Raw genomic sequence first — 20,650 nt, forward strand, 5'->3', positions numbered from 1 at the left:
AATTAGAAGGTCATTCACTATTATTAATTTTTACTATATTTTAATTAAGTGCAACTTCTACAGGTTGTAACTTTAAATAAACTTTTGGAAAGATTCCTGATGATGTACAGTGATACTTACCCAGTATTAATTTCAGCACCAAAAAGTTTTTTAAAACGTAAGAAAATGGATTGTTATAAAAGTTGACTTGGTACTTGAAAGGCACCAAACTCAGACACTTCTGCAATGGGCTTTCGTCAAGATTTTTGACATCAAATAAAATAGATATTCCAAAGATTTTTTTCATATTCAACTAATAATTCTAGATCTACCTAGTAAATATGTGCCGTAAAGAACAAACTTTAGCGCAGGCATTTTAATAATAATGAATTTAAACACGCTATTTCTCATGCTTATCACTCTTATACGCAAGCCACCGACGGAGGTGTATGTATGAGCCGATGGTAGAAAGTGGAAAGGCACTAGAAGGACCTTACCAAACGTTTTTTAAATGTTGTAAAATCAAAAAGCTAAATAAATACATGTACATATTCCACCTCAGAAAAATAAACTTTTCCTGTGGAGAACTGGAATCCGAAGTCGATCATTAGATGGTCTTTTATAAACTTTTTAAGTTGTCTTTCTCTCAATCTTCACCCAAGGTCATTCTCAAGGGCCAAGGTCATTGAAGCACCTGAGTGAAAATTCTTTGTACAAATTCTCTGATATTGCAAGCAGTTGACACAACACATACATTTTAAGGTTTATTAAAATGCTTTTATAGTGTTTTTTTTTTTAAATATAAAACTACACACTTAACATTGTGTACTTGTAAAATATACTACAAATCCCACAATTAAATAAGGAAGTATCGCTTGTCGTTATATCCTTTATACTCAACGTGTGTCATCAACAATAAAAATGAATATATTGTATACACTGTAATCTGTACGGAGCTGTAATCGATTACCAGTATAGGTAGATGAGTATAGTTGGACTACATATTGATTTTCTGAGGACCAGTGTCTAAGACACAAGATCAACAATGTCAAAATACGTCAGGTAGGTCACTGGTTTCAACTGTTTTCAATCATATTCATTAAGATTGAGTATTAGGGAAGATATTGTGTCCATGCTTTAGTCAAATATTAACATTAGTATACTTGCTCGCTTTTTTTCCCTTCAAAATATAGTACTAACGAAGTATTCCCTGTCGTAAGATAAGGAAGCTGTAGCAAAATGTTAAGATGGCGGCATGTAAAAATGTTTAAAAAATGTTTTACGTATTACATTAATTATTTGTGCACAAATTAACAATAACTTTATAGCTTACTTTTAAACAACTCTGTAGCAGTATTGCTCATGACGTCATATTCCTCATTGAATGACGTAATCAGTGATGAGGTAGGGCTGGTAGTTACTAAAAATAGGCTTTGTAGTAAACGTAGATCATTTGGCTGACAAATAAAGAATGTTAACCAGAAAGAAGAAGAATGATAAATATTATACTAGATGTATAAATCATAGTTTCTGCATAGACAAAACATCACTCAAATGCCGTAGAGATTTTCGTCAAGTTTCAGGGCTGAAATTCGAGTTTCATGAAGTTTCTGCAATGTGGACAATTAGGTTGTCCACGAATCCAAATTGTTTCCACAGGTGAAACTTAAGAAAGACAAAGTATTTGCAAGGTACGTTTCAGTTTGCGTAAACCGTTTACACTTATATACAAGTAGTAGACTATATGGTTTCCGCATTGCGGAAACTTGATGAAACATGAATTAGCCTAGGCCTATATGTAAGGTTGAAATCAGTGTGCATAAACAACAATTAGTATGCAAATATTAATTTGCACTTTGTGAAAACTTGATGCAAACTGAAAATTATGCAGTTTAAGCAGACATTTCAGATGTTAGTTTATCTCAGGATACAGTGGTACTGAACCATGCATTCTTCAATAATTGAGGACGATTTGTTTAAAAGTTGTATTCACATTTTTCTGTATGTTTTGACATATTTACATGTATATCAGTCATTCTACGATAAATGGAATAATTCAGAGTATAAAACATGAAAAAATAATTGTTTCAAATAGCAAAATGAACATCATAATTCTCTAAAGGACAGATTGATCAGTGAATTTGAAAACAAAGAATTTTCCACAAATCTGGTATCGTTAACTTTATACAACAATTTCAATATACCATTGATATTAAGGTAATGTTACGGAAGTTAATCCTTGATCAAGCCTTATCATTTTATAAATAAAGCTGAATTTGACCAGTTTTTCGTTTCTGATGTTCAGTAAAGAACGCTAAGGTATGATTCATGAAGTCTCGCATGAATCCGAAATTAAATTAAATTTTCGGGGAAAATATCGTTACGGAAGTTAATCGTTACGGAAGTTAATTCTCAGCAATAACAGTTAAAATTCTCTTCAATAGTTAAAATCAAAGTTTGTTTTAGGATATTAAACAAAAGTATGAAGCATTTTGTTCCCAAAATAATATTTTTTGTTTTATAGCTTTAATGCAAAAACTTTCCTGAATTACCGTTACGGAAGTTAAATTTTAAAGAGAGACAACTGTTTTTGTCTATTTCATTTTGTTATGTCGAAAATGTAATCGTCTAAAATAGCTGACTCGTAACTAGAATCGATGATTTTCAGATATAAGGTTACGTGGTCACTTTCAGATTAAATTTCAGATTGAATCAGCATTGAAATTTCAGATTGAAATTTAAAATAAAATCGTTACGGAAGTTAATCGATTTTAAGTGACATGCTATGATTCAGCATGAAAGGAGATCCATGCATTTCTTTGCGAGAAGTGGTTTGATTTCTTTTTATATAGGATAAAAACTTTTTTTAACATTCATTGCAATCTATTCGAAACGATTTTACGGCGGAAAATTTTATCTTGAAATTTGTAAGCAAATGAAGCGACATTAAGATTTGCAGGAAATACGGGGAATACGTTTTTCAACATTACATTACGTTCATATAAAAAATTTGACTGCATTTGGGTAAATATTTACAAAACCATGTGTGCATGTTACATAATTATGTAAGTCTTAGAGTTCAAATCGATCTTTAAATTTATAGTTTAGATATTACAACGGTTTTGTAAGCGACATAAAAAAATTCTTAATTGGTCATGTTTTTGTGGAATGACCGATATTAATTTGATAAAATTGGAGAACATATTTACATGGGAAGGATTTCATAATAAACATTTAACAAATGCACATAAAGTGTATTTTAATTTTGCAGAAATACATGTAGGAACAAGAATATCATCAACAAACATCTTGTATAACATGCCTTTGTTGGTGACGTAAAGTGTAGAGTATGTAATAAAATTCCTGAGACCCTTGTAATCACTTTTCTTCTTCCTTGTTCTGTTAATTCCCACTTCAGGATCTCCAAATAATCGTCCGGAATATCCGTCCTCTTAACGAGACGAGGGTTTAAAAGTGAGACCAACAATTAATAAATAAATAATTCTTGAAAGTATTATGGATAATTTAGTGTGTATAGTCTATATTAACCTATAACAGGAGACCCGCGCTCTGATCCTATTACTGGTTTTATTGTAGAATAATAGTTGCAGTGTTTCAGCAGAGCGATAGAAGACACTAACACGCCGTCCAGGCAGGTTGATATGTATTTAATGCCCTGCAGGCAGGTTGATGCGAATTTATTGCTCGCCCCTGCTGACTTATCTGATAAAGATGACACGATTCTTCTACAGAAATATCTTTTACAAATTGAAAAGTGAACGTCACCCAATTTTTTTGTCTATACTGTGTGAAAATTGGCTTTATTTCTTCGACATATACCGCAGCCTTATCAAACGATTGGAATACGCATGAAAATACGACGAAATTTGTAGTCATATCTTCTTTCAAAATAAAGATTGCAGTTAAAAAGAAAATGTAGCCTTATAGTATTCAAAACGCTATTTGAAAAAAACTGAATGAAGTTTTCCTAAAGCTTTCGCAATTTCATCCTTATATCTGTCTGAACATCTAAAAGTTCAAGTAAGAATATTTTCACGTTAACATGATAAAGGTTCTCTTAAAGCTGAATAATCAGATAGTTAAGATAAGCGGGCTCACTTTTTGTCGTGGTCTGCTTCTCATACAGGGATAAGGAGGTTCCGGGCACTTCAATCAGGAGCTAAACAAATACCCCGCTGGGTGGCCCCAAACAAAGGGTCCCAAACAGTGACATACTTATATTCACATGGGAAATACCTTGTCGATACATTTAAACTTACGAACCAGGTGTAACTGTGGAATATGAAAACAGACATGTCGGAAGGAGAGGAAGCTAAACCTCTACGGTACGTAAAACTCATACGTCAGGGGGCACCTGCCCGGAATATCCGAATGATCCTTAGAATATGGGCGCAGTGCAAAAACAATTCATATAGGGTTAGAAAATCAATCATTTGTGATCATGCAGTATGTGAACTTTTGTCCATTTAATCTTGTTTAAAAGTTCATGGGGTTGCGTCTTTGTTATTTTAAGTTTAATACGATAATGTACATATTGACCTGTATGAATGTAATAATAGCTGGAGGAACTCCTGTACTGTCCGCTGACCATTAATTGACCACTCATTCCATCATTACTCATGCGTTCATTAATAAAAACATAAGATTCATGTTTAGATAATGTTGTTTTATTATCTTATAACACATTAATGAAATTCCACACAATTCCATTGCATGATATGATATGCATTTAGACAAACATATCTTAGCTTTATCTATTTTGTCATGAAGTTTCTCCCTTTCTGTTGTTTTATTTCCTCTTTGTGATATATCGATTTTAAACATCTGTGAACAATATTGAAATAGTAGTTGCTTGATAAAGAACTACAGAAAATAGGGAGAACGACTTTAAAATGAAGTTACCTTGGTCAATTCACGGAGTTTTCTGTGTCGGGTAAGTTTTCAATAGGATCCTCTCAGTTGTCTGTTTACCCGACCCATTTCAATTGTATCTGTTATTTGCTGTAGTGGTCTTCAAAGTAGTGTGGATTTTTTGAATTGGTTGAACAAATTTAAATTTAAATTAAAGACTTAGAATAAACTTCAAAACGCAAGATATTCTATGTAATATTAGAAAAATATATACAGGTACGTTTCCAATTCAACAAAGGATAACAGTTAATTATAGATTTATAAAAAAAAAAAAATAAATAAAATAAAATTTGTCGATGAAGAGAGGTAACCATTTCAGTTCTTAGTATGTATTATTTTTGAAATTTAAAGATTAGTTAATCTCCCATTCATAGCATGGTATTGTCTTCTAAAATGTTTATCAATGAATACTATACACTTTTTTTTTTAAATCAGCGTGTGAATTGTTTCTGGTCGATTAATATTGCAATGCGACCTGAACATGACTGCTGTGTTTTCACCTGTCCCCCCTGACGCTCGCTTCACGGAGGGAACAGGGTTTCCAGCTACGGATGGGTGGAAGTTTATTCCACGACATTCAACTTCGATAATACCACACAAGATATTGAATTCATGTGTAGCAAGTTTACCGCAATAACATGTAGCGCTTAAAAAGAGAAGAAACCCACTACCAATATTTGCATTCTAATTTCTGTGTACTTTTTAAATAAGTATGAAATTCAATACATGTAGTCAAATTTCTTTAAAATTAATGATAATTATAACAAAATAAATAGAAAAAAAAACCCATAGAAAATCACTATTTATGATCTCATTATCTCATTTTTTTTTCTCTTAAAAACCGGTTGTTTATAATAAAATTCATCTATATGAATTTGATTTCGAAATATGGAACTAACTATGCATTGTCACTGATGCATACATGACAATGCAATACTGTGCTTCCATATAAAGGAAATCACAAAATACTGCTCACCATTATGATCCGGTGATAAGGTTAAGGGGGTCTGGGATTGGTTGGGTAAACTCCTTAAGATCTAAAGATATAAGATTTTTGCTATGAAACGAAAAAATTGAGACCGATTCGAATGCTGAATGATTACCTCTCCGTTATCATGTCAGCGTATGTTCTACTTGTGAGCTCATTTTATTTCAAGTGTGCAAACCGCATGGCAGCTTCTCTGGAATCAATACCTGTATTACTTTGCTAAATTCTGTGTTGTTATTTTACCATTTAATAATTTCTATTTGTTGCAGTGACTTGTATCATGTCATTAACGCATTTTTTCACCTATTTAATAATAGCCAAGTTTTTTGACTTGTTTCAAAATAAAGATTTTCTGTACGTATATAGAAGTAAATCTATTCAGACTAGTAATTATTCTGACACACAGATTTATTTTTTGAATGTTTCCTATATCTCTTCTGATATCAAAGTGAGTACTTCGTAAGTTTCTGTAGAATATCTACTTTTACAGAACTCAGCTATTTATCTCTAATATGCCAGAATAGCTGATTTTCAGTAAACTCATTAAAGAGAGGCGTGTCGAGTCCGTGAGAATTTGTTTTGCTGCATACATCTGGTGATGTTACACCTCTTTTACACCAGACCCCCACTGAAACGCCATCAGGTTAGGGTGGCAACATTTCTGATTCTTTTTCTGTGGTTCCCAGAATCAGGGCTCAGAAGCTTTATATATAAACAGAAACCATACCTGAGAGCTTTACACAAGCAATCCTGAACCACTTTGTAATAAAGGACTGTGCTTTGTACACATTCCGGGAAAGAAAGAACGAGACCAGTCTCCTTTGGTGTTCGGCGGTCATTTCCATGGTCGTTCTGTCCACCAAGACTTTAGTTCTGACAACTGAAGTGTCTCTTTAGATGTGCTATTGTCATTAACACTTGTCATTTAATGATTATCGACTTTCAATGATTTATCGAATGTAAGATCGAACTAGTGTCCCTGTGATTGACTGACAATGAGAGGATTATTTATCAGTGGGCTGGAGATGAATGAATGAACCTAAGGTTGTGAATGTCTAATGAAATTTTTAATCTTAATTTTATTCCGGATTTCACTGCTTAAGAGAGGTAAGCTTATTTAGGTGTCTAAAAGATTAAATTTTGTATTCTGTTGAATAACTTACATAATATTCTTATTAAAATGATAAGTGTGTAGAGTTTTTTTTTTTTTTTTTTTTTTAAAATAATATATCAAAAACTTCTTATGTATGTTTAGAGAATCTTTGAGAAAAAGAAAAAAAATCATTACATTCAAATATACCACAAAAGACATATCACAAATAAATAATAGAATTTATCGTAATTTATTGATTGGTCTTGACAAAGGAATAAACTTCCACGACTCGATTTTCCTGTTTTAAGAAATAATCATTGCAAATTCTTATCTGACATAAGAATTGATGTATAAATTACGAATCTTAGAACATATGGACGTCCATTAAGTTTAATTTGCCTTTGTTGTGAGGCCAGATAAACTGACAGACAGGGTTAATTTGGTGCTCCTCCCCGGAGCTGGGACCTGTCTTATTATCCTCTGCCAGTCTAAGATTTAAAAAACAGCTGGTTTGTGAAATCTTTATATAAACCATAACATTATAAGAAATCGATGACTTCTTCCATTATTTCTTGATGATAATATTAATTTTGGATTCTTTCTTAATGCTTTTAAAATTGGTGTGTTGTCAACATGGTCAATTGCTGGATGTGTATTTGGTACTATAGTATGCAGAGCTCAATTATGTGAATATTTTTATCGTAACGGAAACAGTTTATGGGTTTTATATGCAGAATAAGAAACTCCTTTTAGTAGGCCAGAATAAATTGGACACTTATTGGTAATTATTGCTGTCTTTTCTTGCCAGTGGCTCACAAGAACAAGACACGCTAGCGTCATGTTATGTCCGCCGCGACAACATTCACATTTTATTGGTCATAATTTTGAATTTCAATATATTCTGCATGATAATTACTATTAGAAACAAATTGTTCTTGCAAAATACATATGATATTTAATTTTCATATCTTTGTAGAGGTGGCTAATTTCACTACGCATAAGGCAGATCAATATGATCAATATTTTGTATCTGGCTGATTTTATTTTGAGACTCATATTTAGTGTATCCTTGTCTTGGGCAATGAAGTTGAAATATGTCTTAAAAGTTTTCATTTAACTGCATTATGCTAATATTTTGCAAAGAAGACCTTGTTGTGTTTAAACACCACGCGGTACAAAAGAAAGTAATGCGAGCTTTAAGGGATATTGTTTAAAGTGCACTTTTTCTTCTGTTATAATGGTTTTAATTTTCGTCATGAAAATAAAAAGTAACATAGAGATTTAAAAAAAAAAACACTTTATATCGGACAAATATTTTGTAGCAAGTCTGTATTATACAGGCACAATAAAAACCCAGTTAGGTAAAACCCTTACCACTTAAAATGTTTTGTACGACGGTAAGTGAAGAGGACACTTCTATATATAGTTAACAAGGGAAAATATGAATAAATATAGATATATATAAATTAACTAATAATAATTATTTTCTGTTTATAGAGCCACGGAGGAGAGCCCCGCTCCCGACACATCCGCGCCTGATCCCCCTCAGCTACCCGGCGTGATGAGCCTCGCGTGCCTAGTGTTCCTAAGGCGCCGCCTATATCTGTTGCCGCTGATCACTGCCCTGTGGATCATCATGGCTTTCTTCATATCGTAAGGCAGATGTTAACAAAGTATAATTGTTCAGTTTACAACCTTATCGCGCTTCTGTCTATTAACTCTTATATTAACCATCAAGGCGAAGCTGGCATTTTGAATTTTATGATATCTTAAGTTAACTCTGACAATAGCATCTTGTAGTTTGAAATTTTCTGTTTAAGTTTAGGAGGAATTTTATTCAAAATAATGCACATGAGTAAATTGTTACACTACCAGAGTATTTTATGGTGTCTTGATATCTTTTTCTAATTCTAAGGTATGGTATCTCCATCAAAAGCGGTTCTGTGAAACCTAATGATTTCCCTTACATCAGGTATGAATTCTGAATGAAGAGGAAAACCATTCATTTTAATAATGGTTTAAGAATATTCACGTAGAGACTAATTTAGCAAATTGTCTTAACTATATAAGAGTTTAAATGAAGGTACGATTTGAAAGAATTTGAAATATACTAGCTATAAACATGGATGTTTTGCATGTTCATAAGTAATAGAATAAGAAACACGAATATTACGCCTGGAAGTCACTTCCGCAAAACTGTGATTTTGTTTTTGATAAAACTGAATAAAATATATTTAAATTTGTTATAACTACATGTATATACTGTTAAAGTATGTTGGAACGGCGGGTGATATTTACGCAAAAGCTTTTTTTTCGCGTATTTGTCGTAAGTTACCTCACGTGTAAATTTCCACGTTTACAGTATGAACTTCAGTTTCTTTAATTGTTCACGTATTAAACTTGCACACGCACGTCCGGTCATTCACGTTTTTAACGACGATAAAACAAGTTAATGATGCATCGCATTCGATACCATCTCCTACCAATTGTGTAAACTATTCAACGAAAAAAAAAAAACTGAGGCGAGAATCAATTATTTTTGTTTTCTGATCGATAGTACACCTACAATATTACCCTAATTAACCCCTCGATGACGATGGGACAAGCCTAATTTTTTATCGTTTGTCTTGTGTAGAAATATCTGTCCCTGCTTATTTTTAAAAGTTTGCTTTTATATGATAAGAAAGAGTATGTATGAAGATGTGTTTATGTTAAATCGGTCCAGATATATGATACTTTTATTATATTTCCAGCTATACTGCAATCGAGGCACCTGAACGATGTGTTTTCGGACAACTCATCAACATAGGAGCCGTTCTATGTGAGTAACAACTTACTTCTACAACATAAGTCACGGAGGTTTAGGACTTTACAAATATTCTTGAAAATATAAGAAAAACAAGATTTTTTCTGTTGCAAGCAAATGCAGATGTCATCCCCAAGAAATCCCTGCTCTGTAACCTTACGCTGGGAAACTATATACAATTATGCTGATTCAAAAGATCATTCTCTATAAGGTCGTTTTACGGCCTTCAAAATTTCAAATAACAATTTCTCTTACAAACTGCATGAATCATCGGGTTATTGATCTAACATTATAAGGATGGTTAAAGATGTTATTATTGCAGCCCGGAGGACCGGGCTGCTCTATACATATAAGTTTAAGTGTTGGTATATGGGGATTGAGGTGGGAGAAGTTGTTCAGAATTAAAGGTTTTCTAAACATTAAAAAGATTGTTAATCAGAATGTTCTTTCCCTTTATAAATTACAAGATACACAATATATTTACTTCCATAAAGTGAATCTGTAAAAATATATATGTTTTTCATATTTAATATATAAAGTTGCTTATCATTTACTATCGAAAAAACGACAGGTCCCTTTTTTTAGAACATCGAATTTTACTTATCGGATAAAAACGTAAAAATGTACTTTACACAGTTCGTGTTTTATATTCTTAAAGTGAAAGATATTTTTGAAAATAGGTGATGCATGTGTCTGGTTTCAAATTATATTTTATGCAGCCAACATTTACTTGAGGAATTGATAAAGTTTAAAAGGGTATCGTTTTTGTTCGATTTTCATTCGACTATAAGTTTTCAAAATATTCTCGACTATCGTCTCCATCATTTAGACGCATGGCTTTTCACACATATCGAAGCGGTTTGATGATACAGACTCATTTCCTTTGTTTACTTTACTTATTTCCCGGGCGACAATTGATGGTTACATCAATGTTTTCTTGTTTGTTATGATATAGGGTCACAATGTGACGTACTATCTATCCGTTTCAGCATTAGCGCAATGGGAAAACTCCAGAGGGTGGGTGCGTTTGGTATGGGCTGCACATGTCATAACCACCTTTGACCAACACCAAAATTTGCATGTGAGCTTCTGAATAACACAAAAATTTACTACTAACATAAGAACTTGGTTAAAGGTGGTTTTGACATCGAACTAAAAACTTTTCGCTTCATTTGAGTGATAATTGCAGGAAAAGCTATTTACTCAAGATGAGGTCTATCATTGAAGTCTCATTGAATTGTCTGCTGGAAATAAATGCAATACTCTTCATATTCCATATGTTGTGAATCTTTATTGATTGATTAAATAGTTGTAGTGGAAAGAATCACGTATGTTATCTGTGATTATAGGTAACCGTGATAATACGGAATTACTGGACATGAAATAAATGTTCCATAGAAGGACCTTGAATTTCAGAGGTGCGCGTTCATATTTTCTTCGTATGAGTGATACAAGGTCGAAGTTCTTAAGCCTATTATGTTAAGGCTGAGGTTGTTTAGATGACTCTATCTATTATGGAAGCAACACACATCTTAAGTAGCAAAACAATCCTCTAGAATAGCGGCTCAGTCTTACAAAATCAGAAGCCAAGGGTAAAAAAAAAAAGGGCTTCCGAAAGGACAAATATGGTTGATAATGTTGTTTTGGGCCATTTCAGAATTTTTCAATCATGTAGAGAGGTCATCAATTTTAGTTGAAGCGTAAAAAATTTTGACCTAACGCTTACTATGACACGGGACTTCTGTTTTAAAGGGAATATAGCAGTCACTACATATGTTAAACGCTTTAGTTTGCACGTAGCACCGGAAACGAGAATCGAACCCTCGGTCCTCCATACCACGAAGCTAGCGTTCATGCAACCTGTAGGCTTTTGCGAGCGGTAGGACACACATACACGTGCCTTAGAAGTTGCAGAGACCTTTTGTAGTGGGAGGAAGTGTTAATCATCTAAAGAGTTTTTTTATGGAGTTCTGTTGAAAGGGTTTTCTGGAGTACTGTTGAAAGGGGAGGGGGCAGGGACTTAGATTTGATATATACAATAAATAATAAAGTAAAAAAGCAAAGCAATTTTAACGATGCTCTTTGATTAATATACATCATGTACTGGTGATTTTTAATACGACCGTTTTGCGTTTTATACACTGAGTGCTCATATAATTAGTCAACAGGTATTTATATTGAAATTTTCCTCCTGTGTGTTATTGGGTTCTTATTTATTGTAGATATCAAATTTGTTTAATTTTTTTTTTATAACATACTGTTTATTCAGCCACAAACAAGACCCCTTTAATGTGTTCAGCATTTGATGCACTTCTTTTCATAGTTCAGTCTTCGATATATATACCATATTTCTTTTATGCACGTATTATAGGAAAAGTAGGGTGCACGTCTAAAAAAGGATACACAATAATAATTTTAATTTACATGAACTAAGTAATCAAAATAAATGACAAATAGGAATTTATTAACGTCATACAATGTATATTTTGAAGAAATTTACATTCAAAATGTGTAAAATATAAATGCAGTACAATTTTGTCATATAAAGTAATTTATCTTTAGTTGAAACGTTTTTAACATGTTATTTTAGAAATGATATGTTTTAAAAATACATATAAATGTTTTTTTTTTTACTTATCGGTTCAAACAACATCCATGTAAACTTGATTTGAATAGACCTACCCTCAATTTTTCTTTATTTTACTTCCATTTTTCTCTCTTTAACACGTGACTTATGTGGTCAATGTTGAAAAATAAGCATCAAAATAATAAAATAGAGGGAATAAACTTCCATAAAATTACATTTTAAAATGATTTCATTGTAGGCTGGAAAACGGCCTTATAGAGAATAAACCTTTGCAAAAATTTAAAAAATCCACTCCTAACTTCAGACTAATATACTTAGACCAAAAATTAGTATAATGACATTTACCAAAGTCCACATAAAATCAAATAAAAACACCCAAAGATGTTTTATATTTGTTTCTAACTCCGCCTCAAGTACATATTGACTCATTTGGCATTACCCGTTTAATTGACCTAACAGAATATTTATCTATCACATTTAGATTTCTACAGATTATGAATGCATAATAATGTTCATTTTGTGTGCATGATTTTTAAAATATGTCTTTGATCGAGATAAATATGTTCATAAAGCCATATGCTCATCATGTGACAGAACTGTCTTCACGCTGTGTGTGGTTTCGTATTACTCTGGACAGGGCTTGAAGACTTAGATTTCTAATTATTGAATATAAATAACTACTCTTTGCCATATTTTTTAAATGAATGAAAGATCAGGTAAAAATGTAAATAATAAGGAATAATTTTAGGGATGGCGTTTATGCATGTTATCATCTGACCAAACTGTTTGATCACGTCATAAAACAAAAAAGTACACAGTAATTCCTTATATAAATCTCGTACGTTTCCCCACTAGGCAATGCTGCTTTGGTAAAGGATTCCTTTCACTGCTCTGTTTCGTGTAGTGATAAATTTAAAATTCTTTTTTTATGAAACACAATGAAGACTGTTTTTGTCTGAGGGAATATTAACACACAATTGACCAATTTTGTTTCAGTGGGTATGAATGTGTGGGTGAGGTACCTGTTCGTGAAGGAGATCTTTTTGAAGAGGAAAGTCCAGGATGCTGCAAAGTGGCAGAAAGTGAACATCGCTGGGATCATCCTCGGATTTCTGTCTGCTCTGGGGATTAGCATGGTCGCCAACTTCCAGGTACTTTTGTTTGATTTAGTGATGGATCCTACGAAATCTTTTATAGTATTTTTTCTAAATGGGACCTTTGTGTAATATCTGTTAAATGCTTTATTTTAAATACAGACTGTTGTTCAGCGAGGACCACACTACGTGGGCGCTGGCCTTGCCTTTGGCCTCGGTCTAGCCTATTGTTGGTTGCAGACAAGGTTGTCATGGAAACTACGCAGCGAAAAGTACGGAAACAGAACTGTGGCGATGTATCAGCTAGTCAATAGCATAGCATTATCCGTGTTTCTACTTTTATGTATCCTTACGCTTGAATTTTGATATAACTTGATACTTTATCTTATTTTTTTTGACTGTTAACTCTTATGTTTAAGATTACACCGAATTTAGATGCGTTGAATAAGTTTCTTGCAGTTTCTCTAAATATTTAAGTCCCATACATATATATTTAGTTTGCAAACTTTAAAAATGTAAACAAAAAATACTAACGATAAAATCCATCATGGAAAGGTGGTAGGCATTCATTTTCGTTCATTTAGTATTGAGAATAATTACTATTCATTATCTTTACATTTAATCTTGAGTGTGAAAAAGCCTTTTCCTATACAAGTATTAGGTGTTTTCCTACATATATCATCTGAATAAATATACCTTTTGCTGTTTTTCTCAAGATAAAGTCTTGATTTTCCAGCTTTCATGATTTTGAATCTGTATTGCAAAAACGTAAATGTATTTATAATATTTATATATGTATACTAGATCGTCATCGTAAGGCCCGTGACGTCATTTATAGAATATATTTCGTCAAGTATATACCTGTAGGAGGTAAAGTACCTTAAGTCATCAATAAATATATCTCAAGACTTAATTATAAGCCAATCAATTATTAATGTCTATTTTAATATATATGCCATGTGTTTTTAGCTCACCTGAGCCAAAGGCTCAAGTGAGCTTTTCTGATCAAAATTTGTCCGTTGTCTGTCGTCGGCGTTGGCGTCGTCGGCGTCGTTGTTGTCGTAAACTTTTCACATTTTCATCTTCTTCTCCAGAACTACTGGGCCAATTTCAATCAAACTTGGCACAAAGTATCCTTGGGTAAAGGGGATTCAAGTTTGTTCAAATGAAGGGCCACTCCCTCCTCAAAGGGGAGATAATTACGAAATAGCAAAAAATTAATGGCATTATTGAAAAATCTTCTTCTCAAGAACCAATGGGCCAGGAAAGATGAAACTCATATGGAATTATTGTCAGGTAGTGTAGATTCAAGTTTGTTCAAATCATGACCCCGGGGGGTAGGGTGGGGCCACAATGGACGATCAAAGTTTTACATAGGAATATATAGGAAAAATCTTCAAAAATCTTCTTCTCAAGAACAGCAAAGCTATGATTGGTCATATTTATATGGAAGCATCTTCATGTGGTGTAGATTCAAGTTTGTTCAAATCATGACCCCCGGGGGTAGTGTGGGGCCACAATGGACGATCAAAGTTTAACATAGGAATATATAGGAAAAATCTTCAAAAATCTTCTTCTCAAGAACAGCAAAGCTATGATTGGTCATATGTATATGGAAGCATCTTCATGTGGTGTAGATTCAAATTTGTTCAAATCATGACCCCCGGGGGTAGGGTGGGGCCACAATGGACGATAAAAGTTTTACATAGGAATATATAGGAAAAATCTTCAAAAATCTTCTTCTCAAGAACAGCAAAGCTATGATTGTTCATATTTATATGGAAGCATCCTCAGGTGGTGTAGATTCAAGTTTGTTCAAATCATAATCCCCGGGGGTAGGGTGGGGCCACAATGGACGATCAAAGTTTTACATAGGAATATATAGGAAAAATCTTCTTCTCAAGAACAGCAAAGCTATGATTGGTCATATTTATATGGAAGCATCCTCAGGTGGTGTAGATTCAAGTTTGTTCAAATAGTAACCCCCGGGGGTAGGGTGGGGCCTCAATGGACGATCAAAGTTTTACATAGGAATATATAGGAAAAATCTTCTTCTCAAGAACAGCAAAACTATGTTTGGTCATATTTATATGGAAGCATCCTCAGGTGGTGTAGATTCAAATTTGTTCAAATCATGACCCCCGGGGGTAGGGTGGGGTCTCAATGGACGATCAAAGTTTTACATAGGAATATATAGGAAAAATCTTCAAAAATCTTCTTCTCAAGAATAGCAAAGCAATGATTGGTAATATTTATTTGGAAGCATCCTCAGGTGGTGTGGATTCAAGTTTGTTCAAATCATGACCATTGGGGGGTAGGGTGGGGCCACAATGGATGACAATTAAAGTTTAACATAGGAGAATATAGGAAAAATCTTCAAAAATCTTCTTCTCAAGAACAGCAAAGCCATGATTGGTCAAATTTATATGGAAGCATCTGCAGGTGGTGTAGATTCAAATTTGTTCCAATTGTGACCCCTGGGGGTAGGGTGGGGCCACAATGGACAATCAAAGTTTTCATGGGGTATATAGGAAAAATCTTCAAAAATCTTCTTCTCAAGAACAGCAAAGCTATGATTTGTCATTTTTATTTGGAAGCATCCTGAGGTGGTATGGATTCAAGTTTATTCAAGTCATGACCCCCAGGGGTAGGGTGGGGCCACAATGGACGATCAAAGTTTTACATAGGAATATATAGGAAAAATCTTCTTCTCAAGAACAGCAAAGCAATGATTGGTCATATTTATATTGGAAGCATCCTCAGGTGGTGTAGATTCAAGTTTGTTCAAATCATGACCCCCAGGGTAACAATGGACAATCAAAGTTTAACATAGGTGTACATAGGAAAAATCTTCAAAAATCTTCTTCTCAAGAACAGCAAAGCTTTGATTGGATATATTTTTTTGAAAGCATCCTCAGGTAGTGTAGATTCAAGTTTGTCCAAATCATGACCCCTGGGGGTAGGGTGGGGCCACAATGAACGTTCAAAGTTTTACATAGGAATATATAAGAAAAACCTTTAAAAATCTCAAGAACAGCAAAGCCACGTTTTGTAATATTTATATGGAAGCATCCTCAGATAGTGTAGATTCAAATTTGTTTAAATCATGACCTCCAGGGGTAGGGTGGGGCCACAATGAAAGTTCAAACTTGTAGAGAAAAAAGTCACAGTTAGTCAAAAAATTATGTAAGCAGTGTAGATTTAATTTTGGTTGATTTAATTAAGTCATCCCCCCCCCCACTCCCTTTTAGGGGTAGGTTGGGACCATTTATGCATTTAAGCTTTTCAATACTAAACTGATTTTTCCTTTTTTCCTAACCACAGTGCTCAGGTGAGCGATGTGGCCCCTGGGCCTCTTGTTAAGAGAATCGATTCACAAGTAGATACTTATATCCTTAACTTATCAACAGTTTCCATTACAAAAATAATCTACAAGGTAAACGAAGCCAAAGACTTAAAAAAGGGACTGGTGGACACAAAATTTGTAAGTAATTTATTATTCACCATAGAATACATAATTGTTTAAGGAAGTCCATTACGAAGTTTAATCTGAATTTGAACCATCTTGACTGATTGATTTTTTGTTGTCCATTCAAGTATTTTTCACCCATGAACAACTTACTGAAGCATGTCTCTTATCAAGTTCAGAATTACAAAAATGTAAAATGTGAACAAATTAATTGATTTGACTCAACTTCTATTCCGTTAACGCGTTCTGTGCTGCTTTATGAATTTTAGTTTGACCTGTCAATTCAAAACATATACTGTTTTTCGAAAAATTAAATTTTAAATGTTAACATTCAGTGTAATTTTCTTTATGAAATCCATTAGAAATCTACAAAATTCAACCCCCTATCACAAACACGAAACTACACAGTAGGAAATACCTGCACTTTCAATAACAAGGAGCACAAAAATGTACATGTATATATTGTTTTTGGCTCAATTTAATCAAACACAATTACGCTATAAAACTGTTGTAAAATATAACAATTGAACCTTTAAAATTATTCGTCATTTTTTTTCTTCGCAATATTCATTTGTTTATGAAAAAGGTGAAGAAAACGAACAGAAATCGATTTAAAAAAATCTACAAACAATGCAGATTTGTGAACAATGCTATAAATGCTTCATAGAAATATAAACAGGTCGGCTTATAAAGGAGCACGATTTGTGCCTCTCGAATTCCAACAGCTTGCTGGAAGATCTGGTCTCCAAAGACTACATAAATGTTGCCAATGAGGGACTCCAGCATTCATTTAATATCATCTTTAGAGTACTTGTGTGTAGACTCAGAGCGATTTTAACAAAGTAATTTTTTTGATGACCAATCACGAGAAATGAAAAATTTCTCAGTTCAATTTTTGCTGAATAAGCAGTTGTCAATGAAATTAAAAAGCCTCGTGTTTAATGGATATGAGGAATGGTTAAATAAAGTGTAGAAAAATCGTACATTTTGATGTGGCTGATTTTTGAAAAGTTTGGGGAATTCTAAGTTTTTAAAATTACTTTGGAGTTATTGAGCATCCACATCTGATTAACACCACCTCTCGAATATTTTGTAGCACGGTTACGTTCTGAACTTTTTCCTTCACAGCAGTTATTACTTTATAGGGGCTCTGTAGAGCATTTGCTGGACCCGGCAATATATCTTTGTAAGGATTTTTATTAAGTTAAGGAATCCAGTATAGGTAGGGTAGATCGAATTCACCTTGGTTGACTGGAATGTAAAAAGTATTAAAGATTGAAATGTGATTTTGAAAAAAAATTATCCTTAGAAAGTGAACTTTGAGTGTAAGACGGATTTCCAGACGTAGATTAAAGCATTTATTTAACTTTCTACCTCAAGACGCCCTTACGCCTAATAACCATATCAGTTCTGAAAGGCGCTAAATTTACAATAAAAATGAATGAAATTAACATTTATGAAGAGTGAAAAGTAGACAAATCTATTACAACCATTGAATTCTTATTTTTGGAGGACACACAGCAACTATCCGTGCCCAAGAATTTGAATACCGCGCTAATACGGTCGGCACGACCAGATGCTGTTGTATCATTGACGACATCCAAGAATAAGAATTTTTAAATGCTTAAAAATTGAAGTCTAAGATGACAAGTCCAAATGAATTCAACATTACGTTGAGATTAAAATTTCATTACAGACATCTCTGCGTGGAGTGTATTTAGCATCAACGATCTCAGAATGGCTAGTGGCGACATCTGTCCTCACATTCGCCCTCACGTTTATGTGGGACTTCCGAGCCCTCGTCATGGAAACTCCACGAGTCAACGTTAACTTCAACATGATTGAGGTTTGTTGTGGAACATCCCTTTTTTACATGTACTCTATAAGCTGGAGAAGTAAGAAGAATACATGTCTCATTATTGAAATTACTTGTAGTTGTATAGTTGCAATTGAATATATTTGAATATATTGAATTGAAAACATGATACACAAAACAGACGGGGCTAAATATACATGTAGGTGTAGATTGAGGCTAGTCGCTACAATAATATTATATATAGGCTAAACTTAAATAAATATTCTTGGAACGTTTCCTCACAATAACATTAAGTATCAGTTAATGGAGTAAATAAGCAAATATTTACATAGATTCAATGTTGTTTAATCATCGTCCCGAAGGTTAGTATGAATTCTCAATAGAGGTAAAGGATTTAATCTAGGGATTTATATAGCACTCTTCTCAGAACAGCAAGGGACATTCCAAAATTCCAATTTTGAATTATTTTATTTAGAATTAATTTATATTTAAAAGTAGCGATTGTCAACTTTATTCATTAGCGTGATGAAACACGAGGAAAGATCTGTAGGGCTGATGCACCAGAATCTCCGTGAAATAATTATAAAATTCGGTATACCGATTTTCAACACATCGTTTGAACATTAAAACTGGGAAAATAAAATTGAAGTTTGTTAGACTGTTGGTGGACATGTGTACACATATCATGTAAATTAACATTGATGCAATTATTACCTGGACTTAGTTAAGGGATTTAATTTCTTCATCCACTATGTTTAAGTTTTAGCGCTTGTTTGCATTTTGTATCTATTTTACATTTTTAATAGGTAGAGATTACAGTTCCATCAGAGGTTACAGTTTCATCAGATAAAGAAAAAGAGAGAGGTGATGATACGAACATGAATAACATCAATGTTGAAGTGTGATCATTGTAAGCTTCTCAGATCAGAAGACAAGGGACAATACTCACAGCGTGATGCCAAACCTATTCTAAGGAAACTGGTCCTGTAAACATGGATATTTCACATATTACTCAACATAACCATCCATGTAAGGCATAAGGGGAACTCAAGAATGTGGAATCTATCAATGTAGGAAAACAATTAGCAAAGTGGTGAGAAACATTAACTCTAATATAAAAATTAGAGGAATGGAGAGAACAAATTATTCAGAGGAATAGAAAGTGAGCACAACAACAGGAGGCAGACATCAGAACAAAGAATCAGGGAAACTAAAGGGCAGTGGAACACTCATCAATGCAAGAGAGAGAGAGAGAGAGAGAGAGAGAGAGAGAGAGAGAGAGGAATTTCTTTTGTAAATTAAATTTTGTTACATCATAACCTAAGTGCTTATTCATACATTTTCAGTTATTATACAAAACTTTAAGTTTAATGAATACAGTTTAAATTATAATGGTATAACTTACTTGTGTGCTTTAATGTTTTAACGTAATGAACGTAAGATATCGTTTCTTTTTTCAAGGGCACTAAGTATTACGACAATGTATACCCATTCTACCTGTAATACTGGTACTTATGAAAGAACTTGTTACTATTCTTTTCGTTTATACTGTGTTAAAAATCAATTAAAATCATGAAAAGATCTTTAATTTCTATTTCTTTTTTCTCATTCATTATTTCTCATCCATATCAAAACTAGTAGAAATGTTGTTAGTTTTACTTTTCTACTCATCCAGAATCCTAAGCTTGGAATGCCTTCCGCTTTTCCTCTTATTTTTTTGCCTCACAAGTTCACTGTCCAATCATTCTAAAGCAATACCATTATGGATTCTTTGAAGATTTCATATTGAGGTAAAAATTATTCTTCCATATTTATCCATGGGTAAAAATTTTGATGTTTAATGAAAAGTTTTGCTAGGCATCTTAACATAAATATTTTTTAGCTCA

At 33.3% G+C, this 20,650-nt stretch overlaps 1 protein-coding gene across 2 annotated transcripts; it reads left to right on the forward strand.

Annotated features, from left to right (window-relative positions):
• The first annotated feature begins 957 nt into the window (after positions 1-957).
• On the forward strand, positions 958-20,347 carry LOC133191362 (DNA damage-regulated autophagy modulator protein 2-like). Of its 2 annotated transcripts, none has more exons than XM_061327116.1 (9): positions 958-1,041; positions 8,490-8,645; positions 8,908-8,964; positions 9,746-9,813; positions 13,382-13,536; positions 13,642-13,822; positions 16,890-16,963; positions 18,645-18,798; positions 19,593-20,347. In XM_061327116.1, coding segments are annotated over exons 1-9 (864 nt in total). In that variant the 5' UTR covers positions 958-1,024; the 3' UTR covers positions 19,595-20,347. The 2 variants fall into 2 exon arrangements, with proteins under 2 accessions (XP_061183100.1, XP_061183098.1); XM_061327114.1 differs by lacking the exon at positions 958-1,041 and adding an exon at positions 4,244-4,325.
• Positions 20,348-20,650: the final 303 nt, after the last annotated feature.

Source organism: Saccostrea echinata, unplaced genomic scaffold (genome assembly GCF_033153115.1).
Source record: "Saccostrea echinata isolate AGI-Se365-2 ecotype Australia unplaced genomic scaffold, CSIRO_AGI_Sech_v1 ptg000023l, whole genome shotgun sequence".
In the NCBI taxonomy this organism is placed as follows: Eukaryota; Metazoa; Mollusca; class Bivalvia; order Ostreida; family Ostreidae; genus Saccostrea; species Saccostrea echinata.

Coding starts and splice junctions, on each gene's coding strand:
- LOC133191362 (XM_061327114.1), top strand. CDS start 4,282: ATGAAAACAGACATGTCGGAAGGAGAGGAAGCTAAACCTCTACG. Junction 8,646..8,907: donor ATCATGGCTTTCTTCATATC/GTAAGGCAGATG, acceptor TCTAATTCTAAG/GTATGGTATCTCCATCAAAA. Junction 9,814..13,381: donor CAACATAGGAGCCGTTCTAT/GTGAGTAACAAC, acceptor ATTTTGTTTCAG/TGGGTATGAATGTGTGGGTG.